General features: G+C 42.5%; 16 protein-coding genes across 16 annotated transcripts; 7 read left to right on the top strand and 9 right to left on the bottom strand.

Annotated features, from left to right (window-relative positions):
* Nucleotides 1-50: 50 nt before the first annotated feature.
* RVB2 (RuvB-like protein 2) lies at nucleotides 51-1,466 on the bottom strand (the record flags this gene model as incomplete). The annotated part of the gene is made up of 1 exon (XM_038920456.1): nucleotides 51-1,466. One exon carries the CDS (start codon nucleotides 1,464-1,466, stop codon nucleotides 51-53), a length of 1,416 nt encoding a protein of 471 aa, XP_038776384.1.
* Nucleotides 1,467-1,681: 215 nt separating this feature from the next.
* On the top strand, nucleotides 1,682-2,872 carry FOA43_000120 (uncharacterized protein; the record flags this gene model as incomplete). The annotated part of the gene is made up of 1 exon (XM_038920455.1): nucleotides 1,682-2,872. One exon carries the CDS (start codon nucleotides 1,682-1,684, stop codon nucleotides 2,870-2,872), a length of 1,191 nt encoding a protein of 396 aa, XP_038776383.1.
* A 120-nt stretch (nucleotides 2,873-2,992) lies between these two features.
* On the top strand, nucleotides 2,993-5,222 carry FOA43_000119 (uncharacterized protein; the record flags this gene model as incomplete). Its single annotated transcript, XM_038920454.1, has 2 exons — nucleotides 2,993-3,503; nucleotides 4,156-5,222. The coding sequence occupies 2 exons, from the start codon at nucleotides 2,993-2,995 to the stop codon at nucleotides 5,220-5,222; spliced, it is 1,578 nt and encodes a 525-aa protein (XP_038776382.1).
* Nucleotides 5,223-5,402: 180 nt separating this feature from the next.
* Nucleotides 5,403-6,497, bottom strand: FOA43_000118 (uncharacterized protein; the record flags this gene model as incomplete). The annotated part of the gene is made up of 2 exons (XM_038920453.1): nucleotides 5,403-6,347; nucleotides 6,492-6,497. 2 exons carry the CDS (start codon nucleotides 6,495-6,497, stop codon nucleotides 5,403-5,405), a joined length of 951 nt encoding a protein of 316 aa, XP_038776381.1.
* A 581-nt stretch (nucleotides 6,498-7,078) lies between these two features.
* FOA43_000117 (uncharacterized protein) lies at nucleotides 7,079-9,013 on the bottom strand (the record flags this gene model as incomplete). The annotated part of the gene is made up of 1 exon (XM_038920452.1): nucleotides 7,079-9,013. The coding sequence occupies one exon, from the start codon at nucleotides 9,011-9,013 to the stop codon at nucleotides 7,079-7,081; it is 1,935 nt and encodes a 644-aa protein (XP_038776380.1).
* Nucleotides 9,014-9,438: 425 nt separating this feature from the next.
* On the top strand, nucleotides 9,439-10,581 carry FOA43_000116 (uncharacterized protein; the record flags this gene model as incomplete). The annotated part of the gene is made up of 1 exon (XM_038920451.1): nucleotides 9,439-10,581. The coding sequence occupies one exon, from the start codon at nucleotides 9,439-9,441 to the stop codon at nucleotides 10,579-10,581; it is 1,143 nt and encodes a 380-aa protein (XP_038776379.1).
* Nucleotides 10,582-10,610: 29 nt separating this feature from the next.
* On the bottom strand, nucleotides 10,611-11,984 carry PRL1 (Protein pleiotropic regulatory locus 1; the record flags this gene model as incomplete). Its single annotated transcript, XM_038920450.1, has 1 exon — nucleotides 10,611-11,984. The coding sequence occupies one exon, from the start codon at nucleotides 11,982-11,984 to the stop codon at nucleotides 10,611-10,613; it is 1,374 nt and encodes a 457-aa protein (XP_038776378.1).
* A 157-nt stretch (nucleotides 11,985-12,141) lies between these two features.
* On the top strand, nucleotides 12,142-13,467 carry FOA43_000114 (uncharacterized protein; the record flags this gene model as incomplete). Its single annotated transcript, XM_038920449.1, has 1 exon — nucleotides 12,142-13,467. One exon carries the CDS (start codon nucleotides 12,142-12,144, stop codon nucleotides 13,465-13,467), a length of 1,326 nt encoding a protein of 441 aa, XP_038776377.1.
* Nucleotides 13,468-13,481: 14 nt separating this feature from the next.
* FOA43_000113 (uncharacterized protein) lies at nucleotides 13,482-14,180 on the bottom strand (the record flags this gene model as incomplete). Its single annotated transcript, XM_038920448.1, has 1 exon — nucleotides 13,482-14,180. The coding sequence occupies one exon, from the start codon at nucleotides 14,178-14,180 to the stop codon at nucleotides 13,482-13,484; it is 699 nt and encodes a 232-aa protein (XP_038776376.1).
* A 758-nt stretch (nucleotides 14,181-14,938) lies between these two features.
* FOA43_000112 (uncharacterized protein) lies at nucleotides 14,939-16,009 on the top strand (the record flags this gene model as incomplete). Its single annotated transcript, XM_038920447.1, has 1 exon — nucleotides 14,939-16,009. One exon carries the CDS (start codon nucleotides 14,939-14,941, stop codon nucleotides 16,007-16,009), a length of 1,071 nt encoding a protein of 356 aa, XP_038776375.1.
* Nucleotides 16,010-16,105: 96 nt separating this feature from the next.
* RPL25 (60S ribosomal protein L25) lies at nucleotides 16,106-16,531 on the bottom strand (the record flags this gene model as incomplete). Its single annotated transcript, XM_038920446.1, has 1 exon — nucleotides 16,106-16,531. One exon carries the CDS (start codon nucleotides 16,529-16,531, stop codon nucleotides 16,106-16,108), a length of 426 nt encoding a protein of 141 aa, XP_038776374.1.
* A 267-nt stretch (nucleotides 16,532-16,798) lies between these two features.
* On the bottom strand, nucleotides 16,799-17,501 carry FOA43_000110 (uncharacterized protein; the record flags this gene model as incomplete). Its single annotated transcript, XM_038920445.1, has 2 exons — nucleotides 16,799-17,406; nucleotides 17,459-17,501. The coding sequence occupies 2 exons, from the start codon at nucleotides 17,499-17,501 to the stop codon at nucleotides 16,799-16,801; spliced, it is 651 nt and encodes a 216-aa protein (XP_038776373.1).
* A 279-nt stretch (nucleotides 17,502-17,780) lies between these two features.
* On the top strand, nucleotides 17,781-18,929 carry FOA43_000109 (uncharacterized protein; the record flags this gene model as incomplete). Its single annotated transcript, XM_038920444.1, has 1 exon — nucleotides 17,781-18,929. The coding sequence occupies one exon, from the start codon at nucleotides 17,781-17,783 to the stop codon at nucleotides 18,927-18,929; it is 1,149 nt and encodes a 382-aa protein (XP_038776372.1).
* Nucleotides 18,930-18,944: 15 nt separating this feature from the next.
* On the bottom strand, nucleotides 18,945-19,502 carry FOA43_000108 (uncharacterized protein; the record flags this gene model as incomplete). The annotated part of the gene is made up of 1 exon (XM_038920443.1): nucleotides 18,945-19,502. The coding sequence occupies one exon, from the start codon at nucleotides 19,500-19,502 to the stop codon at nucleotides 18,945-18,947; it is 558 nt and encodes a 185-aa protein (XP_038776371.1).
* A 112-nt stretch (nucleotides 19,503-19,614) lies between these two features.
* Nucleotides 19,615-21,021, top strand: FOA43_000107 (uncharacterized protein; the record flags this gene model as incomplete). The annotated part of the gene is made up of 1 exon (XM_038920442.1): nucleotides 19,615-21,021. The coding sequence occupies one exon, from the start codon at nucleotides 19,615-19,617 to the stop codon at nucleotides 21,019-21,021; it is 1,407 nt and encodes a 468-aa protein (XP_038776370.1).
* Nucleotides 21,022-21,123: 102 nt separating this feature from the next.
* On the bottom strand, nucleotides 21,124-24,044 carry FOA43_000106 (uncharacterized protein; the record flags this gene model as incomplete). Its single annotated transcript, XM_038920441.1, has 2 exons — nucleotides 21,124-23,997; nucleotides 24,036-24,044. The coding sequence occupies 2 exons, from the start codon at nucleotides 24,042-24,044 to the stop codon at nucleotides 21,124-21,126; spliced, it is 2,883 nt and encodes a 960-aa protein (XP_038776369.1).
* Between the last annotated feature and the right edge of the window lie 427 nt (nucleotides 24,045-24,471).

Here is a 24,471-nt window from a genome sequence, read left to right as displayed (position 1 = left end):
GACTAAACTAACTAACAAATGTACATAGATACACATACCAGCGGCAGGTCTTAAGCCTCCGAAGTGTCCATCTTATCCTTATCCTCATCATCCTGCTTAGATAACTTCACTTTGCCCTGATCATCAATGTAACTCTCACTATTCCGTTCCAAGAAATCAACGGATCTGGCGCTGTCCAAAAACAACATGTAACTTCTTTTGATATCCTCGATGTCCACAGCAGACGCACGTCTTTTGAGACTGATCTGGTAGCTGACAGAGATAAGATTGGATGCGTATCGAAGAGAAGTTTCCATTCCAATTTTAGTCAACAAACGAAGAGCATCGGGAGTGGTTTCAACCTCTTCTTCTTGACATCTGATACCTAAAATCTTGGCAACATCATCTTCAGAGTATGCCTCGGTCTTAATAATAATGGTTCTATCAAGAAGATCCAATGGAAGACCATGTGGTGACATGTAATTGGTACCTCTGGTTTTCGATATTCCTCTGTTGGTAGCCATAATGACAATAGGAGAAAAATCGTCTTCCAAGGCACGGTTAATGTAAGAAAAGCATTCAATGTCAAGCATGTGAACCTCATCTATGAACAAGACACCGGGAACAATCTCTGCCTTACCTTCTTCCTTCCATTCGGCAACCTTAGTGTTTATCTGATCTCTAACTTCCGGTCTAATTTCACCCGTATCTCCACTAAACAAAGCCAGAAATCCCTGCTGGCGAGAGTTGATGACATCGATCTCATGCAAAGAAACCGTGTGAACCACCTCTTTCCTCGTCTGAAGCTCCCCTTCAGGGCAAGACACAAACTTGGTGTCCGGACCCATGGCATCATAATCTCTGGCCCTAGCATACGATCTACCAAGCTTGGTAACTTTTCCGTTAGACTTGTCTATGGATATGACATCCCCAGCTATAACCTTTTCTTTAGTCAACTCTTCAATCATCTTGTTACCTAACTCATAGATGGTTTCCATATCGGTAGTTCTAATGGTCAACTTACCTTGTTTATGTCCTCCAGTAAGAGATCTATCAATCTGAATCTCCACCACTTCTCCCTCAATCATTTCTGTCTCCTCTTTAATTTTAATACCTATGCTTTTTCTGAACGCCTGTGTAAGTGCCTCCGTCTTACTTATGTCTTTGGAAAACACCTCAGATGCCGCAATGGCAGTGAATGGAACTCCTGTACCCAAATTCTGTGATAATCCCATGGCTATAGCAGTTTTACCTGTGGAAGGAGGACCTGCAAACAATATGGCACGACCTGCAATTTTACCATTTTGAATCATCTTCAGTATGACACCTGTGGCTTTACGTGCCTTCAGTTGACCAACCATTCCCTGAGCACAGTCTTTAGGCTGCAAGTGATCATCTAAGCCAAGACCTGAAATGTGCGAGTGCGCTGCGATCAAAGACAAGTTACTAAGAATAGAGCCTTCGGATTTTGTTTGAATCGACGTCATTACTGTGGAGTTAAGTGAAACAGCCTGGTGATCAAACTAGACTCAAATTTTTGTTTAGGCCATTTCAATCGATTTCTAAAATTTTTTTAGCTCTTGATTTTCCACTTGTTTTGGTGCACGGATGTAAGCAAAGCTAGTAGGTCATCCAAAAGAAAGGGACCCAGTACAGCTTATCTTTTCTATTCTATTCGTTCCTCCCTCTATTGCTTTCCATAATGTGGGAATATTTGACATGCTGTTTTCCATGCATACTTGATAAAACACCTACGCTTCGGATTAATGGTGCTTCTTTCAAAATTCTCGATCTCCTAGGAGAAGGTGGCTTCTCTTACGTCTATCTAGTGCAATCCCAGACAAACCATTCACTTTATGCCCTTAAAAAGATCAATTGCCCCTATGGAGACACCAATTTTCAGCAGGCCATGAAAGAAGTGGAAAACTATCGAGAGTTCAAGTCCCCATATATCATGAAATCCATCGACTCTTCCGTTGTCCAAGAGAAAGATGGGTCTAAGACGATATACATCATTTTGCCTTACTTTGAGAATGGGTCGTTGCAGGATATTATTGATAAAAGCAGTGTCAATAAAGTGAAAATGAATGAAGACGAAGTATTGAGGCTATTTATTGGGATTTGTCGTGGATTGATTGCATTACATAGACATCAATTGAGTAAGAACTATCAGATGATACTGTCCATGGATGGAAGGAGGGCTAGAGGTGGGTCAGAAAGTGAGATGGATGTTCCTGGTGCCACTGATACCAATGATAACGAGGAGGACAATCCATTTTTAAGCTTACAAGAAAGGCAAGGGTTGTCAGATGAAGACCCTACTGGTAGGAATCAACTACCCGGACATTACGCTGATGCTGATAGCGATACAGTAGTGGATCTTTTAAACGCACAAGACGGTACAGAACTTACAGAAACTGTCAGTATGGCCCACAGAGACATCAAGCCTGGCAATTTGATGCTTTCTAAAGACGGAACCCCCGTTCTAAGTGATCTAGGGTCATGCGATAAAGCTCAAGTCTTGATCCAAAGCCGATCGCAGGCAATAACGCTTCAGGAGTTTGCTAATGAACATTGTACGCTAGCATACCGAGCTCCCGAGTTGTTAGATATTAAAACTGGGGATGAATTAGACGAGAAAGTAGACATATGGTCTTTGGGGTGTACCTTGTATGCTCTTCTCTATGGATGTTCCCCTTTCGAGCGTGAGGAAATCGTTAACGGTGCAAACATTACTTTGGCTATACAGTCTGGCAATTATTCATTTCCTGACGAGCCTATCTATCGCGATGGATTGAAGCTGCTAGTTCAGTTCTGTTTAGTGATTGAGCCTAAAAAGAGGCCAAGCATCGAGGAGGTATTGAGTAAGGCATTGGACGTCCAAAGAGTTTGACTAAGTTATAAATTACGTATGCTTGAATAGAAAAAAAGAACCCAATCGTATAGAGGTTACATAATTTTTCACTTCTCACTAGAAGTTAACTTAGTGAAGGAATCTCGTTTATTGTTCATCATGGTAACCAGCCAGAAAGATATCCCTAAGCGGGTGAAATCGTATCAATTTGCCCCCAGTACTATCCAGGGATGGAATGATTGTCCTGAATTGCCGCTTTCAAAATCTTCGAACCGCCGGTCACGGCCTAGACGAGCTTCCAGCTATGCGTCGTTTCTAGATGTCGAGCAGCCACGAAAGGGAACTGGTTCCACAAATCGTTTGTCCAGTGCCACGAGACCTCCAAAGATAAGCAAATTCATTGTAGAAAGCAGTTCGGAATCTCATGAACCTGTTGGCAATCTCTCCATAGACGTTCAATCTAGTCTTGACGCACTCCTCTCCAAAAAGACTACTCTGCCCTTAGATGCGTTCAATTTTTACTCAGCGAGACTCGGTGACAAGTCCGTCCTGACCTCAGAGGACAACAGACACCTTTCAGCATCAATTATTGAGGATATCAAGAATGGTCATGATAAAATATACATAAAGAATCGGATTCTAGAGTTTATGAAGGTACATGCGGGTATGAGTTGGTGCTAAGCACTTGACAAGATTGTCGAAGGAGCTATTTTTTGAACATGAACGTTCTGTCGAGAAGATCTCGGGCTGCATTAATCTTCATCGCCAGATACGGTGAGCCTCCCCGATCTGGATGGTTAAGAATCATCATCTTACGGTGCCTCGACTTCAATAGCGCCGGGGTCAAATAAAGAATCTGCTCCCTACTTATTCCTAGTATTTGTAGTGCTTCATTTTGATTCATTTTATCCTGAAAGCCCCCTGGAAACTGTGCAAATATACTTGAATAGTATTTATCCTTTGATGTAGCGTTTGGGTTGACGAGCTTGATACGGTTGAGTCGTGCTATTTCTCTTGCTGTGAGCCGGGAGCATCGGGATACCGTAGCTATCACGGCATTTGCTGTTAATGCGGCTATGGTAACTCCTACCCCTATAATAATTGGAATCTACATTATGTTAGTAATCGACAAATTCATGTTTATCAACGTGGAGTACCTACCATATCTTTCAATAATGTTCTATGAGAGCATTAAGATGAAGATCATTCGCAGGCCCATCAAGATCTGATCGACTCCCGCGATTTCGAGGCATTTACATTTTTTTTATCGAGATCTTAATTTGAATCTATCCCTTACCTTAAACTGCTTTCTTAGATCTTAGACGGAAAGTTGGCTCCATCTGCTATGAAATCTTCTTTAGGAAAGTCGTCTCTTCCTCTTCTTTTTGTTTGCTGCGCTGGAATCTACTCCTCCTTTCTTACTTGGTCCTATTTGCAGGAGAAGATTTCTTCGAAAAACTACTCGGTCGATCTCGATCAGCCTGCTTATTTCAAAGCTACCTTGATCATCAATGCGGTCCAGTCATTTTTTGCCATTATTGTTGGTACTGCATACTTGTCTATAAAGAACAAAGCAGTGTCTAATCCTGTCTCTTTTCTCATCTCCAACCCTGAACTTTTCTCCAAGTTCTCACTCATAGCTCTATCTCAATCTGTGTCTTCTCCTATATCATACCAATCGTTGAACCATGTCGACTACCTTTTCTATCTTCTAGCAAAATCATGCAAATTAATTCCCGTTATGCTGATTCATTGGTTGATTTATGGTTCTCGGTTTCCCTTATACAAGTACATCGCCGCTTTCGTCATCACTCTAGGAGTCATAATTTTCACTGTTGGTGATGGAAAGAGCCGCGGCTCCGCCTTATCCAATGATGGCCAAACCCTTACAGGTTTGCTTCAGCTAATGGTATCATTGATGCTAGATGGTTACACAAATTCGACGCAGGACCAACTCTTCAAGCAGTCTTCATTACCGTCTCGTAGAAATAAAGAGCCTATGACTGCCGGTCATCTAATGGCAGTATTGAATCTCCTTAATTTCACAATGACATTTGTTTATCTTGTTGCTTTTACCAACCAATGGCAGCAGTTTACCGATTTTGTGGCTACAAACGGTAAAGAAGTGCTGCTTGATATTGTCTGTTTTGGACTTCTCGGAGCTTTGGGCCAGGTGTTTATCTTTATTACCCTTGAACAGTTCAGTTCAATTGTTCTAGTAACCGTTACAGTGACCCGAAAAATGCTTTCTATGTGCCTCAGCGTATTCTTATTTGGTCATCAACTGCGCTGCAATCAATGGGTTGGACTCGGTTTGGTCTGCACTGGCATCTTAACAGAATCGGCGTACAAGATTATCAGGATTAAACCAAAGGCTAAGAGAGAGTAACTATGTACTATTGTATAGATAACGATTTTACGGCGAAAACGTATAGACAATTGAAAAAAAGCATGCAAAAAGAAGGTGGCATCAGTCAATATATCATTTTGAATATACCGCTTTGTTTTTTTCAATCATCAAACGATTCGATCTATATTATTATAACGAGTGACATCATTGAATATAAGTTCATCTGTGTGCAAGCTGTAACAGGCAGCGAGCAGCGCCTATTGAGGAGGGAGTGGATTGAAGTCTCGAAGGAGACTTAGTTTGAGCTTGAATTTCGTCTTGATTAATGGATTGGTACCTATCAGAAGAACCTGCAACACCTAATTTAGGAGCTCGGGTGCCTCTAACAGGAGTCAGGATCAGAGATGAAGTGTTTTGAATTATCGTTGCATCGAGATCTTGAGAATTGGTGGTTGGAACAGAAGGAGGAAATATAGATGTCCTAGCAATACCTCTTCCGGTATTTGAAATTAAGAATCTCGAGGGGGAAGTCTGATTTGAAAAAGATTGATGGTGAAATGGTGTAGGAAGAGTGAGTCCCATTCTACTCGCAATAGGAGGAGCTGACAAAGGCTGAAGATATGATGGCCGTGAGCGTGTGCAGTCAATAGAGAAGGCATGTATATGACCATACATGGAGAGCGGCTGTTGCTGTTGCCGTTGCATTAATGAAGAGGCGGATTTTCTGGCTGCCACCACATCGTCTAGTCTCTTCCCTCTAGTTTTCCCGGAATGGTTAATAGATTTTAGCATTTTATGCTTTCCAGATCTGCCAGGACGTCTATGAGTGGCATTTACGGGGTTGGTTCTCTTGAAAAGTGGAGATGATGCTGCCAACAGGTCGGAAAGGGCGTCGAGACTCTTTGGCTGACTCTTCGACTTCCTATGAATAGGTTGGTTTGGAGAGCAGGGTGCCGTATCAGGAGTAAAGGAAACATCATTATACTTTCTACCAACTCCTGGAAGCCTCAACTGATGAACAGGAACATCAGCCTGGTTGGTTTTCACCTTATAGTAGGCCAATTGAAGCCTCATCTTCAGAATCCTGGCCTTCTCTTGTCTTGGGGTCAGTTTGGCCCGGCGACACAGAAGCTCTTTCTCCTCTAGTCCCATACTCATAGACCTCTTGAGATCCAACTTACAGCTTTTGTCCTTTGACGCAAGAGACATGCTTTTTGTATATCCGCCAAAAGACCGGATTCTGTTCGCATGAGAAAGATCGATGTTGATCCTGGACTCAGACAGAGGTGCCAATGCAATACGTCCCACCGTCATACTTAAGCAATGCCGAACGGAAGGAAAGTGTAGGTAAAGAGATTGGAATTCCAAAAAAAAACAAAAGGAAACACTGTCAGGAAAAAAAATGCTTTGTATACCAAAATGAAAGTTGGCACAAAGTTGAACCCCCCAAACCAAACTATGGCCTCGCTCACTCTGTTTCTGTTTTCCCTCATACGGATGGACCAGCGACAGAAAGAATGTAGCCGTAGCTTTTTCTCTCGAATTTTTGTTTATTTTTCACCCCAATCAAGCGCGCCCTCAGCGCGACTGAAGAGCGATCACACGCGCTTTGCATAAAACACGCTTAGTTATCTTTTTTAGCCGAGCCCAATAACGGTTGTGCATCTCTTGATGTGCTCTGTGTATCACGTTCAGCTCGCATAGATGCCTTTAGCGCCTGATTTTTTCTTTTTTTGGATGTTGATGTTGTTGTTGTTGTTTTCTTGCCCCTATAGTGTCCCTTGCATGATGCATCGTACAAGGGGGCAGGAAAAAAAGAAAGGGCGATAGATAAATAAATAAATAAGTAAGTAAACAAATAAGCTATATTTCGAATAGAACATATATAGTTTTAACTAAGGTGCAAACTTTGTAGCGTCAATCCTGAGAGCCAAATCTTTCAGCTTAGTCACGTAATGATTAGAGATTCCATCTCCATGGCCACTCGCCACCCTCAATAAAAGTTCGTTCAATGCTGCAGATCCTAATATGTCCACATGATCAGCAGTCTTTGCTCCACCTCTAATATCAAATCTATCAGGTTCGTCCTTAATCTCCACTATAGTGACGTTGGAATTTCCCGGATTGTACATGTTATGTCCAGCTTCAGCCCATTTGTAGCACATATAATGCGTCATTAGAGAAACTGTACCGTCACCTTCTCCGAAAAGAACTGGCACGTCTCTACTCATATCCACAGATACATTCAAGTGTGCACTAGCTTTGTCCTCCTCTTCTTTATAGTAGTAGGCACGCTCTGTTGGCTTTCCAACTCCGTAAAAGCAATAAATTTTCATATCTGGTGCATTTGGCAATGCCACTTCCAATGGATTCACCCATTTATTATGCTTATCGTTGTTGTCCTTTAGCTCCTCTTCACTGGTGGCATAACCCGTCGAACCATGTTCCAAAGCATTTTTCTTGAACGAGTGAGAGCCCTGTTCATACAAGAAATCAACAGACTCCTCGATGGACAAGTTCCGCGACGAGTATTCTCCTGTAGGATCGGTAAACCGGATAAAGTTACCAAGAGTTCCACTTGAGTTATCTTGTCCCTTCTGTAAAAGCAAATCATCTGGAGCCCCTTGCTGATTCCCCCATATTAGATCTCCTCCCTTTGGTAGCATACTCACAACACCTCCCCAAGATTGAAGCAGTTCCGTTCTTTCACTTCTGGAGAAGAACTTCTCTAGTACCTGTACGCCCAATCCACGCATTTGAATGGTATCTTTCATTTCTCCCGATAACAATGCCACTGTAGCCTTCGGTGTTCCTAGCAGGCATCCAGAGATATCCACAAACGCTTCAATATGGTCGTTAACCCAATGCTTTCCCCCATTACCAAAGTATTCACCATCAGCCTCCACCCATTTCATAAAATAAAAGATAACCTGTGCTCCCATCGAATGGCCAAGCAGCACGGTCTTCTGACCATTTACACTCTGCATAGTTTCGATGTTGTTTTTAAGCCGAGTGAAGTATCCATCCCTTATCTCCAGATCTAAATATGCTAATCTCCAATCGTATGATGCACTAAACATATTGTCAGGACCGTAACCAATCACAGCCAGATTCTGAATAATCTTATTCCAAATCCAATAGCCAGTGATGAAAAAATCTGCCGCATCAAAGCCTTGTGAAGCTCGCAACTTGACTCCAGGAGGATCCAATCCTGTCGTCGGATCCAACTTAACGTGTTTCAACCAACAGTCTTTATCGAGAACCATAGTCTTGACCATGAAAAAAGATCCCCAGAGCCTCTTTCTAAAATAAGACTCTGACGGGCATCCTTCTACACCTTCTAATCCCCAACTTTCAATACCGCTACTCGTAGTTCCAGGAACAAGAATCACGTTATGTTTCGCCTCGTATCCTTTCTTCTTCACCAATTTCCCGATGGCAAATGACGCGCTTGGATCATGAAATTCTTCCTTTCCCGACTCTTCTAACAACGACTGGAGCCCCTGTGGTAGCACATCCTTCCAATCCTCCCAGTATTGCGTCATACGATTGTAAGTGTCAGGGTCTGAAAGAAAATCGGTATCCATCACCGTTTTAGTTCCAAAATATCCTGCACACACAATTCCCAATACAATTCCAAAAATGAATATGAATCTTCGAGTACTAAAGAAGTTGTTGTTGTTCTTCTTCTTCTTCTTCTTGTGCTCTACTTCTGACGTTATTGTCGTATGAGCAGTTTTCTTAGGGGCAACCTTCTTCTTAACGGTAGTTTTTGTTTTGATTCTCGCAGAAGTCGAAACATCACTGTTTCTTCTTCTTTTCGGAGTCATTTGTAAAGTTCAATGGAAGAGGAAAGAAAAATGTGTTAATCGATTAGCAAAGAAAAAAAGAGCTGAATGGAGTTAAGAAAACAATTGAATACATGAAATCTGAAAGAAGATCTGAGACTCAGCAATGAACGGGATAACAATATTTCGATGTATATGAAGTGATAAATGAATGTCAGTAGAAATGCAGTAAGAGTAATGTGACTGACTGCCCCCCCAATGCCTGTGTGTTGTTGTACTCCATTTCAAAGATCTCTTCATCAGCCTCAATATCTTTAACGAACCGCCACATTTGCTATTTAATTCATCGCACGGCTGTTAGCAAAAATGAACCAGTGCCATATATTATATATATATATATATATATCGCGCGAGTTGCCACAAGTTTATAATATTTGCATTTCTCTTTATAGTAAGAGCAGCACTCAATGGCATCAGAATACATCAGATCCACATTCAGTTCGCTCAGGGAGTATCTCACTCCGGTAACCCATACTTCAACATTCATTACCACTGGAGAAATTACCCCGGAGGAGTTTGTTCAGGCAGGCGACTATCTTGTCTACAAGTTCCCTACATGGCAATGGTCTCCTGCGCCGGAAAGCAGGCGACGTGATTTTCTTCCTCAGGATAAGCAATTTCTTGTTACGCGTCATGTTCCGTCGTATGTGAGGGCTATTGATTATGAAAAGGGAGAGAGTTCAGACAACATGGATGAATTTACAGATTCGTTATCTCCCGAGGAAGCGTGGACTTCACCGCAAACAAAGGGTATTCGGCGGCACTGTACGCCAGAGGATGAAAGACGTCACTCCATGGAATATGTGCAAATGAAGGAGAGTGGTGATACTGTTAGTGGACACAGTATAACGACACGTTCTTCTGGAGAAGGGGACATAAGAGCAATTACGCCTAAGATCACAGACGAGTCCACCTCCCTTGGAGATGAAGATTTCATTAATGATATAGACGAATTGATTGACGATGAAGCGGAAGAATTCATTGAGGGTGAACACAAGAATCCGGAGAATTCACGAGAGGAAATTGTTAATGACCCAAGTAAGAGAAGTTATGACCTGTATATCGCTTACTCCACGTCATATCGTGTTCCCAAGATGTATATGGTTGGTTTTGATTTAAATGGAGCACCGCTAACTCCGGAGCAGATGTTCCAAGATATTGCTAGTGATTATAGGCATAAGACAGTAACTATTGAGAAGGCACCTTTTCTTACAAATACTACCTCTGTGTCGATACATCCATGTAGACATGCCACTGTTATGAGAGCGTTGATGAAGATGGCATCAAAGAAGATACATAATGTAGATGAGACTCAGGGAATACTGAAGGGCGTGAGTAAGTTAGGGTTGGCAGACGCTGCACAACAAACAAGCTCGAGCACAGCTACAACTACAACTGCCAACGCAGAGGCTGATGACGAGGATTGGGAAAGCTTGCAAGATCAACCACAAAGCTCGATCCGTGTGGACCAGTATTTGATAATCTTCTTGAAATTTATGGCCAGTGTGACTCCAGGAATTGAGCACGACTATACCATGGATGCGCTATAGCTATATTTCTACACATTTTCTATTATACATTATTCATTAACCGGTTTCCAAACTCTCACGCTCTTATCCACGTTACCTGTAACAAGTCGAATACCGCTTCGATCGAAAGACGAGCAAAGAATGCCCTTCTCACTATTCAACGAGCCTGGCACTGGTATAGTAGTTCCCTGTTCGAATACTGTGCCACTTTCCCAGTCCCAGAATCCGTACTGTCCGTTATCTGCGCCAACAAACATGATTCCGTCGTTGTTGCAACAATTAGAGTTAAGAATTAAATTACCCTGGTTGAGCTGATCGTGGGGTAGCCCGTCCACCTCTTGTAGGTACTCACAACTTGGTAGGTTGAACTTCTTAAGTCCATCCGCCGAGCCTGAAATGAACTCTTCTCTGGTCTCATCGCAGCAGAAGCTTCGAACAGACTTCGAGTGATAAGTGAGAGTCTTGTCGCATTTGCCAGCAACTAGATCCCATGTCTTGACAGTAGAATCCATCGAGCAGCTGATAATCTGAGGGTCCGTAGATCGGCAATACACTTTATTGACGGTATTTTTGTGGCCAGTAAGCGTGTACACTGGAAGCTTGGTTCTTATATCCCACACCTTCACAGAAGAATCCCGACCTCCTGTTACTATGAGATCCAAAGTTGGATGAATGTCAATAGTATAAACCGAACTGAGGTGTCCGTGATAATCACGAACCACCTTATTCTTCTCCAAATCCCAACACTTCACTGATTTGTCCTCCGAGCAACTAAACATGTAAGGATGCCTGTCGGACACGACAAGTCCCCTGACTGCCATAATATGACCTGTTAGTGTGAGCTGTAATTGGCCACTCGCAAGATTCCATATTTTTATGGTTCTATCGCTCGATCCCGTAACAAAGTACTTGTTTTGAGGGTCAAACGCAAGCGCCGTCACCTGGCCAGTGTGCCCCATCAACACTCGGAACATTTTCCATTTCATATGTTGAGTAACCTTTTGGTTCGACTTGTGTAACTTTGGAACAATCAAATCGTTTGCAAAAATGTCTTCCGAGCGTCTGTCTTTGTAAAGAATCTGATTCTTTTGCAGCTTCGATAGAGCAGACGATTTAGTTGTAGTAGATCTGGTAACTAGAGCTTGGTTACCGTCAATGATCGGTAAGCCTAGATCATCCTTTGTATTTGCATTTGGCGATTCTTCTTTCAGTTTCTCTAAAATATTTTTATGCTTGTTTAGCTTCCTCTCTAAGTAACCTGGTAACTGACTAAACTGAGAATAGAGAGATAGGTTAGTGATGCATTTCTCATACGCCAAGTTGCTTTTTTGATTGTACAAGGAGTTCCGAAGAGCTGCCGCTGTAGGCGTTTCAAACAATGCTTTCGTATCCTTTTTCAGCCGTTCATATGAAGAAATTGTCATTATGCATAGGGAATAGGAATAAGGTTGATATGTATATAAAGTTGACTTCTAATAATTATAGTGAATTTTTCACCCTCATCACAAAAGAAAAAAGATAAAAAATTTCAATGCTTCATGATTATTCTTTATGACCTTTCTTTTACCTTCAATTACAACCATGTCCGAGGAACCTTCGCAAGAATCTGCAGAACATTCTGACACAGATCAACCTGAGTATGTATCTGTTCAGGAAGTTGAAGAAGTTATCGATGAGAATGATACAGGAACGCCAGAAGCTGAAGATGAGCCTATGGATTCCACTATGAATGGAGGTGACAATTCAGAAGGCACTAGTGGTAACGGTGTGACAGAAAAAGAGCAAGGGAACATTGAAATTGATCTATCCAACAATTCTGTGGCGTACTTCGATCAACACGAGGACTCCATCTTCACCGTTGCAACTCACCCTACTCTTCCATTGGCCGCCACTGGAGGAGGAGATAACGCCACATATCTATGGACTACGCACACCTCACCGACACGGTTTGTTGGAAAACTAGAAGGATACACAGAATCGGTGATTGCGTCTGGGTTCACTTCAGACGGCAAGTACTTGATTACCGGTGATATGACAGGTAAGGTGCTGGTTCATAAAGCCAAGAAAAAAGGTCAAATATGGACGCTATTTGCTGAACTTCAGCAGGTGGAAGAGGTTTCGTGGATCTCTGTTCATCCAAAGCAGGATATATTTGCGTTTGGCGCTACGGATGGTTCCGTTTGGGTCTACCAGATGGATGAATCCAATAGCCCCACTGCAGATTTGGTCTTTACCGGTTATTCACATTCTATGGATTGCACTGCAGGAGCCTTTTTTGACGTTGACAACACCATGGGTGAATTGAAGCTTCTTACGGTAAGTGAGGACGGATCGATCATTGGCTGGAATTGCTATACACAGCAGCAGCTATTCAAGTTGAACTCCAACCAGATGAAGGGATTGACTCCTCCTTGGGTAACACTTGATATATACGAGAATAGTGACCATAAGATCGCTGCCATTGGATCGCGTAACTCTCAAGTGGTCATCATAAATTTGGATGCAGGCACCATAGTTAATGTGTTCACAGCACTGGAACTTGGACCTGATGCAAATATATATGACGCTTCCATTGAAGGTATCTCGTGGTGTCGTTGTGCGAACTTGAACCTGCTAGCAGTCGGCTTAGTGTCTGGAGATGTTATTATTTTTGATACCCATACTTGGGGTGTGCGTAAGAACATGAAGTGTCAGGATGCAGTGACTAAGGTGGTATTTTTCAAAGATTCTGCCTATCTTTTAGGATCATCAATGGATGGAAAAGTTTATAAATGGGATGCCAGAACCGGAGAGGTGGTTCATACTTACGTTGGTCATCACATGGGAGTTCTAGGATTTGGCATTGATTGTGGTAACAGATTGATTACTGCTGGGGATGAAGGTGTTTCTTTGGTATACGATATATAAGCATTGTGCCTTGTTTAATTGGCCAACTTCTGGTCCACTATCTTACTGACCAACTTGTACAAGGTGGAGTTCTTATTGAAAGCTTGTCCTTCAAGTTGTAACTCAACCTGGCGAGCAATCAACTTGCCAGTAAGATCAACCTCGACATTTACCAAATCGCCAAGTCTCTTTTTGGGGAGAACCACTTTGTTCTGTGTGTAAGCTACCATCATGATCTTGAAAGCGGCTTCTCTATAATCAACGTCAGTAACTGTCAAACTGGTTCCATCGACAGCGATAAATCCTTTAAGGACAATATAATTGATGAACTCTCTATCTCTCAATTGGAATTGGAAGGATATCGAATTTCCATCGGCTTGTCTGTCCACTATCTTGGCAACAGTGTCTATATGGCCCTGAACCATATGACCACCGAACCTCACGTTTCCAGAAATGGCTCTTTCTAAGTTCACTTTATCTCCGCGACTTAAAAGACCTAGATTAGTCCTTCTCAAGGTTTCGTCCGAGATACCAACCTTAAACGTATCGCTGTCGAACCTCGTAACCGTAAGACATGTGCCATTGATGGCGATCGAGTCTCCAAGGTGACAATCTCCTAATATGGAATCAGCATTTTTGATGGTCACCGAGGCACCATTTCCGCCTGCTTCCGATATATCCGAGGAAAGATACTCTTTGACTTCTCCAATTGCTTCGACGATACCGGTAAACATGTCAATATAATCAGGTCAGCTGATAAGAATGTTAAATGGATCTCTAATAAATGTGCATTAATCTTCAGCATAAAACAGAAAGTAGCCTCGATGAGAAAAAACTTCATACTTGACGACACGGCATTTTCTTTTGTTCTCTTTCTCTTTACAATCGGCGGCGCCTAACAGTATTTCTGGAGACTTGTATAAGGATATGCAGGTGTGTAGATACACTGGTGAGTAGGCACTGGGATCTTATCTCCATGATTATTCTCTTCCCGTAATGATGATGGTAAACGAATCCCAGAGAGCGAATTTGGGGAGTAATGCGTTCAGTCAGGTGAACCTTGGCAGCCCTTTTGGGTTGTTTTATTCTTCATCTGGCTGGATCTTTTTCCTCAATACACTTTACAGAGGTTGCTCGTCGCACTATAGATGACGGGGGACTTTTGAAGGGTGCATACATACTAAAGTAAATTAACTCCAGGTTTTTCGACCCGATGATGCGTCGACCGACCTTAACGGTCCCCGCCTTCCAGAGCGGAGTTTGCAGCATCGGCCTTAGCTGAGTTTTTTGGGCTTCGTTTCTTTTCATTGTATCTGCGGAGAAACAGCAATTCATCATTTATATTGTATTACTAAGTCAGGCAAAGAAAAGTTAACGCATGACTGGGTACGTCTCCGCAAAGAATTTGGATGGCAGGTAAATATATATATATATACTGTAGATGATCCAGAAGTGTAGCGTATTCATAAGTGTTTCAAGGGGTAGATTAAATATGACCAGGAATATTGCCATTGACAGCAAAAAGAATACAGGTGTTAGAGTGTGCGTGCTGGGGGCTGCGGGAGGTATTGGCCAGCCATTATCTTTGACTTTAAAGATGAATCCTCATGTTAGAGAGCTCTCTCTATATGACGTATCCCCTCATGTCCCTGGTGTGGCAGCGGACCTCTCCCACATAGATACACCAGCCAAAGTTACTTGGCACACGCCAGAGACGGGTGGACTGAAGGCAGCACTTGAAGGGTGTGATTTTGTTTTAATTCCTGCAGGAATTCCAAGGAAGCCGGGTATGTCACGAGATGATCTATTCAAGATCAATGCAGGGATCTGTGCCGAATTGGCTGCAGGTATCGCTCAGTACTCTGCGTCTGCAACAGTTCTCGTCATTTCCAACCCCGTCAATTCCACTGTCCCGGTATTTGCAGAGGTTCTAAAGAAGCACGGAGTGTTCAACCCTCGTAAACTTTTTGGTGTAACCACGTTGGATTCGGTCCGGGCTGATACCTTCATCCACGAGATCAAACCCGATCTTCCCTGGGGGCTTATCAAGGTGATTGGAGGTCATTCAGGAGACACGATTGTGCCTCTTCTCTCAACAGTGCTCGGCAAAGAAATCGATCGGGTGCCTAACGAAAAGCTTCACGCCGTTAATCATCGTGTTCAGTACGGAGGTGATGAGATCATTCAAGCTAAAAAGGGGGCCGGCTCTTCAACGCTTTCCATGGCTTACGCTGCCTATAAATTTTTCACCACTGTGCTCAACAGTTATTTGGGATTGACCGATAAGAACGTTGCGTGCACTTTTATAAATACTGAATATGACGACGATGCACTTGATGGAGTTTCGGAGTTGAAAGATCTCGTTAAGAAGTTGACCAATCGTCCAGACATGAAGCTTAAGTATTTCGCCATGCCTTGTGTTTTTGGTCCTAACGGTATAGAAAGGGTGGAGTATGAATGTTTGGAAACGTTGGATAAAACAGAGGTGGATATGGTGAATATTTGCTGCGAAACACTCGCCAGCAACTACAGCAAGGGAGTGGATTTCGTCAATGGTAAGTAAATGAAATACAAATTATTCTGTGCTTATTTATTGTATTAAGTTTGTAAAAAGCACCATATTACAACAGTATATAAGTGCAAAACCCCTAAGATCCCTTCAGATGTAACCGATCTTGTTGGCAATGTCCAAAGCGTCGTAGTCAGAAGTCAACTTGATGTAAGCCTTCTTGGTTCCGTTTGGTCTGATCAAGGTATTAACCTTGAGAGCCTCAACCTCATATAGTTCTTTAACAGCCTGCTTAATTTGGTACTTGTTAGCCTTAATGGAAACCTGGAACACAAGTGTGTTAGCATCTTCGACCTTCTTCATGGCAGTTTCTGATGTGATAGGTTGCTGAATCACAGTCTGAGCATCTAATCTTGGGTAGTGAGGAACAGACTTGGTGTACTTTGGAGATCTTGCCAATTTCAAAGTCTTTGGCAATCTGAAAGTGGTAGAGTGTCTCACCTTTAGGGCTTTCGAAGAGTATGAACCTTTCAAGGCACCCTTCTTGGCAGATTGAGCTTTAGTTTCGGCAGCCATTTTGATTGTCTATGTAAACTATTGCCTGATGTTGGTGTTCCAATATAAAGGATAGATAATCTATTAGGTTACTCAAGGCTTGTGAAAAAAAAATTTTCCTGCAATTAGCGAAATCATTCCGCAGTCACGGTAAGGATCGCGGGAACTAGCAGCGGGACAGGAGAAGGAGGGATCCAAATTTTTCATTTGTGGTTTTAGGTGTGATTGATTTAATAGTAATATCACGTGATTAATTCATTATGTACAGGTATGAATACAAGTAGATGCTCAAATTCTTCTTCTTGAAGGAGATCTGACACCACCAAATTTAATAGCCGTCAAATCACTCAACTTAGTAACATTGTCTCTGATACCCATTCCTTCTTTGCCCTTCAAAGCGTCGAAGAATGCTTTTCTACCCTTGCCGAACTCTCTAACCACGATCTCCAAACTCTGGCCGTCTTCCAACATGTGTCTTTCTCTTATAAGTTTAAATATATGCGAAGTTAACTGGAATGAGGCCTCATATTCACCCCTTTGAGCCTTTCGAAATCCAACGTATCCTGTAGACTGCGATAGGATTACCTTTTGTGGTAAAGTCAAATAATATAATACTTTCTCATTGAAACTTTCGTTTGGATTGTTATGTTCATAGTTCATATCCACTTCCACTTTCGTCAACGTAAGGAAGGTGTTGTTTTTCCTAAACTTGCAATGCAGAATGTGTTTGAGAGTCTTCATGTTGGTGTTTTTCTTAGTTTTTATAGTATTAGCCGTAATTGTTGATGATTGTGGAATAGTTCTAGAGTTTCCAGCACCTGATTCTTGGCCTAGAATTGACCCGAAAGTGTTATTGCCGGTTAATTCATTGAGTAGCGATCTGAATGTAGAGAACGCTGTAGAACTGTTAGTACCGAAAAGCAAATAGAATGTTTCTGAAAGACATACCTCTTAATCCATTGAATCGGACCCTGCTTATATTTTTGAGCATGATTAATACGTCTGAAAAGTTGCAGTATTAGGGAAAAATCCTCCTTCTACAACCTTTGTTTTATCTTGTTAAGTACAAAGAACTTAAATAATCATCGTCCCCAAGTTCAAAGTTCCGAGCATGAAAAATTCACAGCCTTTTTGATTATGTCATCATATAGACATGATCATTGGAAGAGTGCTTACTCGTTGAACTTGTACCACTTTGTGCAATATTTCTCTGTCGTTTTCTCTCTCAATGAGCTCTGTTTACTTGGACATCCTCATTGGGGGCAAGCCAATGGGTAGAATAGTGATCGAACTATTCGTTAACCAGGCGGTGAATGCGACGGACAACTTCTTACAGTTATGCAAATCCAAGTCATACAAAAAAACATATTTCCATCGAGTGATCTGCAATTTCATGGTACAAGGAGGTAATAACGAGGTCAAGAGCCCGATAACCGAAAGTGCCTACCCCTATGATGGGGAGAAGAAGTTGGCTAAGGGTGGTCACTCTATATTCAAATCCAACGAGAATAGCTATGGAGATTTTAAAGATGAGAACTTGGGTAATTTGGACAATTCATTTCTCGTCTGTATGGCAAATTTGGGAAGACCAAATACCAACAGATCGCAGTTCTTTATCACCACTGCTAGTGCTAGTCATTTGAACGGTAAGCATACCATTGTGGGAAAAGTTACTCATGGTAAGAGTGTTGTAAGGGCTATAGAGCATGTTGAGGTGTATTCTACGGACCCAGAAGATGCTCGGGGTTGGATTCCCAAAGATCCAGTGGTGGTGGCAGATTGTGGTGTTTGGAACAAGGATAAAGATGACACTCCGGTTTACTGCTGTTGTGAGGATAGTCTTGGAGGAGATGTGTTTGAAGAATACCCAGATGATAATGAGAGGCTAGAAGAGATGAATCTCAGTTTGGACAACCCGGAACAGGCCTACAGCATCTGTCTTGTGATCAAAAAGTCGGCGACGATGCTATTGCAGCACAAGAGATATCAGGACAGTTTGTACAAGTACAAGAAAGCGATGAGGTATTGCAACGAGCTTTTACCTGACGAGGAGAAGCATAAAGAGGATTATGACAAGTTTCTTGATTTAAAAAAGACGTTGTATCTCAATTTGGCATTTGTTTCGTTACAATTGCTAGAGTACCAGAAGTGTATCGATTATTGTGGGTATCTATTTGAGTTCATTAACGATAATAAAGGGGTTAAGTTGACATCGATTCAGGTGAGCAAGGCATTTTTCCGCTTGGGTAAAGCATTCGAGGGATTGAAGAGGTATACGGAAGCATTGGATGCTCTCAAGAATGGTCTAGCGGTGAATATAGAAGATGCCGGAATTAAAGCAGAGGTTGTCAAAGTGAAGAAGTTAAAGTTTGAGTCTGAGAAGGGTGAACGTATGAGATATGCCAGGTTCTTTAACTAAATAGAAGACAATCGTCTAAAGAACAAACACTCGACAAGGTAATTTTGATTTGAGAAGAGCTTGTTCTGTCAGACTCCATGGAACAGAGAAGATGCCGGCGTTAATTTTGGGCATATTAATAAGGAGCTTGTCAGCCGAATCATCAGCATGGTTTAAAATATCTCTGACCTGTTCGTTACCGACGAATTTAGGATCAGATAGCTGTTTCTTTAGATCAATCATAGCATTCTCTGTATTTGAAGCGATCTCGTTTTCTGTTTCTTCTCCCATAACACTAGTAAAAAGACAGACGATGATAATTTGTTCGCCTATTCCTCTAATGAAGCCTCTATCTTTCGGCGACACAGGAAGTAGCAATGAAGTCCCAAGCAACTTCTTAGGGTTCAGCTTAAATTGCAAGCAATAATTATGGTATAGTTTATAGGCCGAGTAGAATCTCTGCTTGAAAGCAAACGCTATACCTCCTCCCCATACCCCCTTACAATTGCAAGCATGTGCAAGCAAAACGGGTCCTCTGGATGCCTTCTTAGTTAGTTCAAACAGATCTCCTTTTGCGTAGCAAATCAAACTCATTGCCAGTTATTTAAAGATGGGAAGAGAAATCAAGTGAGCTCAGTTTATCCTAGAGTCAAAAGTCTCACCCTCACTTTCATTCTATTACAGTTCCTCCGGTTTTCTTCATGGCATGACAGATCCCGAAATTCTCAAGGACCTCAAAGAACTTGAAAAGTCATCCAGAAGATCCAATCTATCCATCCGTAATAGGCTTCTCTCCATTTTGCACGACCACTCCTACTTGGTTAACCTTCGAAATGCAGTTTTCAAAGAGTTCGATGTTTTGTTTATACCCAACGAACGTTGTGGACTATGGTATTTAAAGCACGATGAATTTCCCGCTACTTGTTACTTTAAGTCTACCGATGGTCATACAGGTCAGTGGGATTTTAGTACTCGGAGGCTCAACTTTCACTTGCTACCTCTTCTAGCTTCTCATGATGCTTTGGTCATAGTGGATTCGACCAGAAGCGGTAAAAAAATGTCAGATGCCTTTAGTCGTACTATACCCATTTGGTGTTCCATTCTTGGAAAGATGATTAGCCCGGAGTTGTCCTGGAACCAGTTGCTATTTGTGCCATCCGTCGTCTCTACTATGGAAAGAGAGACCATCATTAAAAAGCTTGATGTACTATATGAAAAATTCCTCGGACTAGATCTTAGCATTCCTGTTCCTAAGCCCCTGCGTCCCTTTAGACCCGTATGGATTTCTCCAGGTAGCTTGATAGATGCTTCTGCTGTAAGGGAGTTGCTGAATTTGGAAACTCAACAGTTTCAGCCCTTATTTCTCGTCACTGCCAGCAAAGCTTGTCCCGATGGTGAGGATAAAATGGCAGCTTACACTTATGTCCAAGGAGCTGCCGACGACCATGAGTCTTGGTCTCGTGGGCTTGACTCACAGATGTTCTGGAATCATGTAGAATGCTTTAGTGATGTTCTTACGGATGAGAGTATGGTTGTCTCCAATGTGGTCCGGCTTGTTGATAGCGCAAGATTAGCATCTTCTCCGGTGCAGACAATTGTTTCTGGGTGTACTGCATTTTGGGATACTACAGACGTTACCCAGATAACCAGCCAGATCTTTCTTGGAAAACTACAGGATCAATTGCCTCACCATATCGACGTCAACTGGAAATCTAACGATTTCACTTTAGTAGTGGTACTGGATGAATCGATTGTGGCATCCACTCCCCATTGTGCTTCTTACCCATTGACATCAGGTTCCAAAAAATCTTCCAGGCAGCTACGTAAGGAACTTCCCAAGATTATGAACCTTATTAAATCGGTTCTCTATGCTGACGATTCCAATAGGATCATTCTTCTTTGTGGTGACGGCAGTGATCTGTCTGTGGGTGTGCTGTTAGCATGTCTTTGTATGTACTACAATGAGAATTGGACATATAGATTGGATTCACCAAACATTAATAAAGTAGACAAGGTACAGATACATCGTCATCTAGCCAGAATCGTGGAGAAACGAAGAGTTAACCCCAGCAGAGCCACTCTCAACTCAGTCAACTACGTTCTCATGTCTTAAAGATAATGGGAGAGCTTTATATATAGACAATAGTTTATAGATAGAATTAAACATTTCATTAGTATGGATGATGAATAAACCATATATTACAGCGCCTGTGAGTCAGATGACAGTCTCTACTAAGCTCGCATCATGTTTTTCTTCAGTGCTAACACCACCTTTTTCTTCTTCCTCATCATCATCATTCTCACTTTCTTCCTCTGTTACAGAGGTTTCTGGTTTGTCTGAAAATCGGCGACGTTGACGATGCTGATACTTGTACGGCCTATTAGAATACTGTCCTGCAGATGATTGTGGGTACGGCTGATAATACATCTGGACTTGAGGAACATAATATCCAGGTTGAGATGGTGGGACCAGCTGTGGGGAAGACAGAGAATAGCCGCCATGCATATAGAAACCAGGGCCTTGAGTCATTGCCGGAGATCCGACCTGGCCCTCGGACGAATAGTAACCACCGTTGCCATAGTATGCCATCGGTGAGCCCATCAGGTTACCATCGTTTTTATAATAAGAGTTGGTATTTTCATACCCTGACTGGCCAAATGGATTGGAACCCAGGGGGCGTCTCGATGGCCTTCTTCTTCTATCATGTCTGGAATGTGAACGTGATGACGAATCGGACGAGGCTGGATAGTACTCGCTGGGTTTTCTCAATTTCGTGCTGCTAGAATTCATCTTCTGTTTTATTTCTTCTTCCGTCTTCTCTTCAACAACTGCATCCATTTTATTCTCATGTTCTTCCTTTTTCTTTTCTTCTAAAGTTGTCGAGCTAATTTGCATCCCATCAAGGGCAGCCCGAAACTTGGAATCTTCAAACTGCTTATTATCGTTCCCTTCATTATCCGCAGAGGATGAGCTTCTGCTGGTTCTGTTCTTCTTTTTCTTTTTCTTCTTGGGTGGAATACCGCATCTATCTTTTCCAAAGGATATCTTGAAAGGAGTATATCTCCCATGAAATGAAGCATTTGTTCTTTGGGAATCAGGGCCATTGAAACTTTCCACAGCCTTCATACAAGAGAGAATGTTGAAGAAGTTAACAAAGGCACAGCGGCCATCCTCAAAATAGTTGATCTGTTCTATGCCTCCAAAGAATGAAAAGTCTCTCCGAAGGGTTTGTTCCTCCGGAATTTCAGTTCCTTCTGAAGCATTGGAAGAGTTCAAGAATGGTTCTGATGACGTTTTCTCCTTCTGATGTTCAGCTGGCTCCTCTGGATCAGGCTCTGTATCCTCCTTCGCGCTATTCTCGTCTTCATCCCTGACTATGCCGATGTACAAATTTCTGCAAGCGCCATTTTCAATAGCCTCCTCAATCTGAGGACGTAGAGGACCAGAGTTTCTGCCCCATGCAACCTTCAAGCATCTAGAACGCACATAAACACCGGAAGAAGTTGCCCTAGACATGAATTCAGCTGCGTCTTCTGAATGTATAAAAGTGACAAAGCAAACTCTTCTGTCACGAAGCAACTTCACAGACTCTAGTATACCACCACGGACAACGTTACAGATATCTTCCTGGTTAGTCACTGAGTCCAAGTTTCCTAGATAGATAGTTCTGTTGCCAAGATTGTCAGGGATGGCATCGAGGGCATCATTTAAGCTTGAGCTATGGCCATGATGTGAGTTCTGGCTGTAAATCTGTTGCTCTGCAAAAGTACCAGATAAAGGTGACATCGAAGAATTGAACGTCGACGAGGTGCTGTGTACGAATGGGGACACAGAAGCATACTCTGGAAATGATGAATATGGTCCAGGGAGTACACCCGCTGACGAAGGAACCAGTGTTGGTGGAACATTACCTGGGGCTGGAATAGACATAGGCAACTCCATTTGAGAATTAAATCGTGCCGATGAGGATGTAGATGAAGAATGCCTGAAGATTCTAGAAGCGGAGGCTCTTGGGGAAGAGATGGATGTGGAAGGAGTCAAGCACATATCTCCCAAACTATCATTTACGCTAGTATAGTAAGAGTCAATGGCTCCTCTGACAGAGTCAGGGATATTGGTCTGAGAGGTGTTTTTATCGGGTGCATAAAATATCTTCGACTGAGAAAACATTTGGCCCTCTCTGTTAGCAGAAGATAGTTCGCTAAGGCAACTGACTGCACTAGCAATGCACGTGAAGTAAACAAATGCCGAGTTCTTGCTTAATTTATACTTTAAAGCCTCGATCTCTCCATATTTCCTTAGCTCCTTTAGCATATTGCTCTGAGAAACGCCCTTAGGCAAATTGGAAACACAAATACCTCTCGATGCTCCGTCTCTCTTTATGGCATCCCTCAATTCCTGCGACAAGGGTTCACCTGTGACAAGTTTCAATTCTAGCTCTGGAGAGTTTAATGCAGTCTTCAAATCTGGAAGCATTTCTTTAAGCTGCGTGTAACATCTAACAGCAACAGCTGGACTCACAAATGAGAGTGAAGCAGAAAGTTTTGTATTAGTATTGCTATCAACGTCATCGCCAGCATGACTCTTACCATCATCATCATCATCATCTCCATTATTATTATCGTCGGCGCTTATCGTGGGATGGTGCACCTGGCAGCTCTCTATGGGACCGAACTCAATGAGATTCAATATATCCTTAACCTTATTTGACTTCTCCAATTTACTAAACTTAATAGTTCTATCCTCAGAAGTTTTGGAAGAACATAGCGGTTGTTGTGCTTTTGTGTCTGACAATGGTTGGTTCGGTGGAGAGGGAGACGAGGGGTAAGCCAATGGTGATACGGAGCCATCAGTGGACAATTTTTCGTCATTATCATCGTCCTGCACATCCTGAACCAGCCGACTACTCAAATTAGGGTCAGGAGGAAGATGTGTGTTTGGGACATCTTCCTCGCTAGTGAAGGTGGCTTCTGATAATGAAGACGTCAACTTTCTTCCTGAAAGACTGTTGCCGTTTTTGTACAAATTGGGCGCAGAATTTGAGTTGGACAGGTTCATGTAGACAGGCTGTGGCTGTGGAAATGCGCCCTGTTGAGGATAATAGTTGTAATAGTAGTATGGTTGACCACGTGCATTCTGAATGCCGTGGGGACCTTGTGGACTCTGCATATAATAGGACGTGCCTTCCACAAACGACTCTGCAGGGGATGGGGCAAATGGAGAGCCAACAAGTAATTGGCTGGGTAAAAATCTTTGCAAAGTTGAGGAGCTATTTGGAGGAAGAGGAGGAGGAGGAGGAGGAGTATCATAGTAAGCATAAGGTGCAGGTCTAATAGGGGCGGGCCTTTGTCTTCTTCTGTGTCTTTCATTTCGTGGCAGAGAGTTCTTGGACTGTTCGCGATTACTTGTCTGATGATGTAGAGAAGAAGAAGGAGGAGGAGGAGGAGGGGCAGGAGTAGCAGAATTCTGATATTGGGCTGAAGACGTCTGAGCCTCTTCTTTGCTTGAAGCAGTAGTAGTTTCTGCCTCAGCAGATACTGTTTCCAAATTCATTGATGGAAA

The sequence above is a fragment of the Brettanomyces nanus genome, chromosome 1 (assembly GCF_011074865.1).
Source record: "Brettanomyces nanus chromosome 1, complete sequence".
NCBI classification, from domain to species: domain Eukaryota; kingdom Fungi; phylum Ascomycota; class Pichiomycetes; order Pichiales; family Pichiaceae; genus Brettanomyces; species Brettanomyces nanus.
Note: the sequence above shows the minus strand (reverse complement) of the source record. Positions and strands in the feature narration are given on the sequence as shown.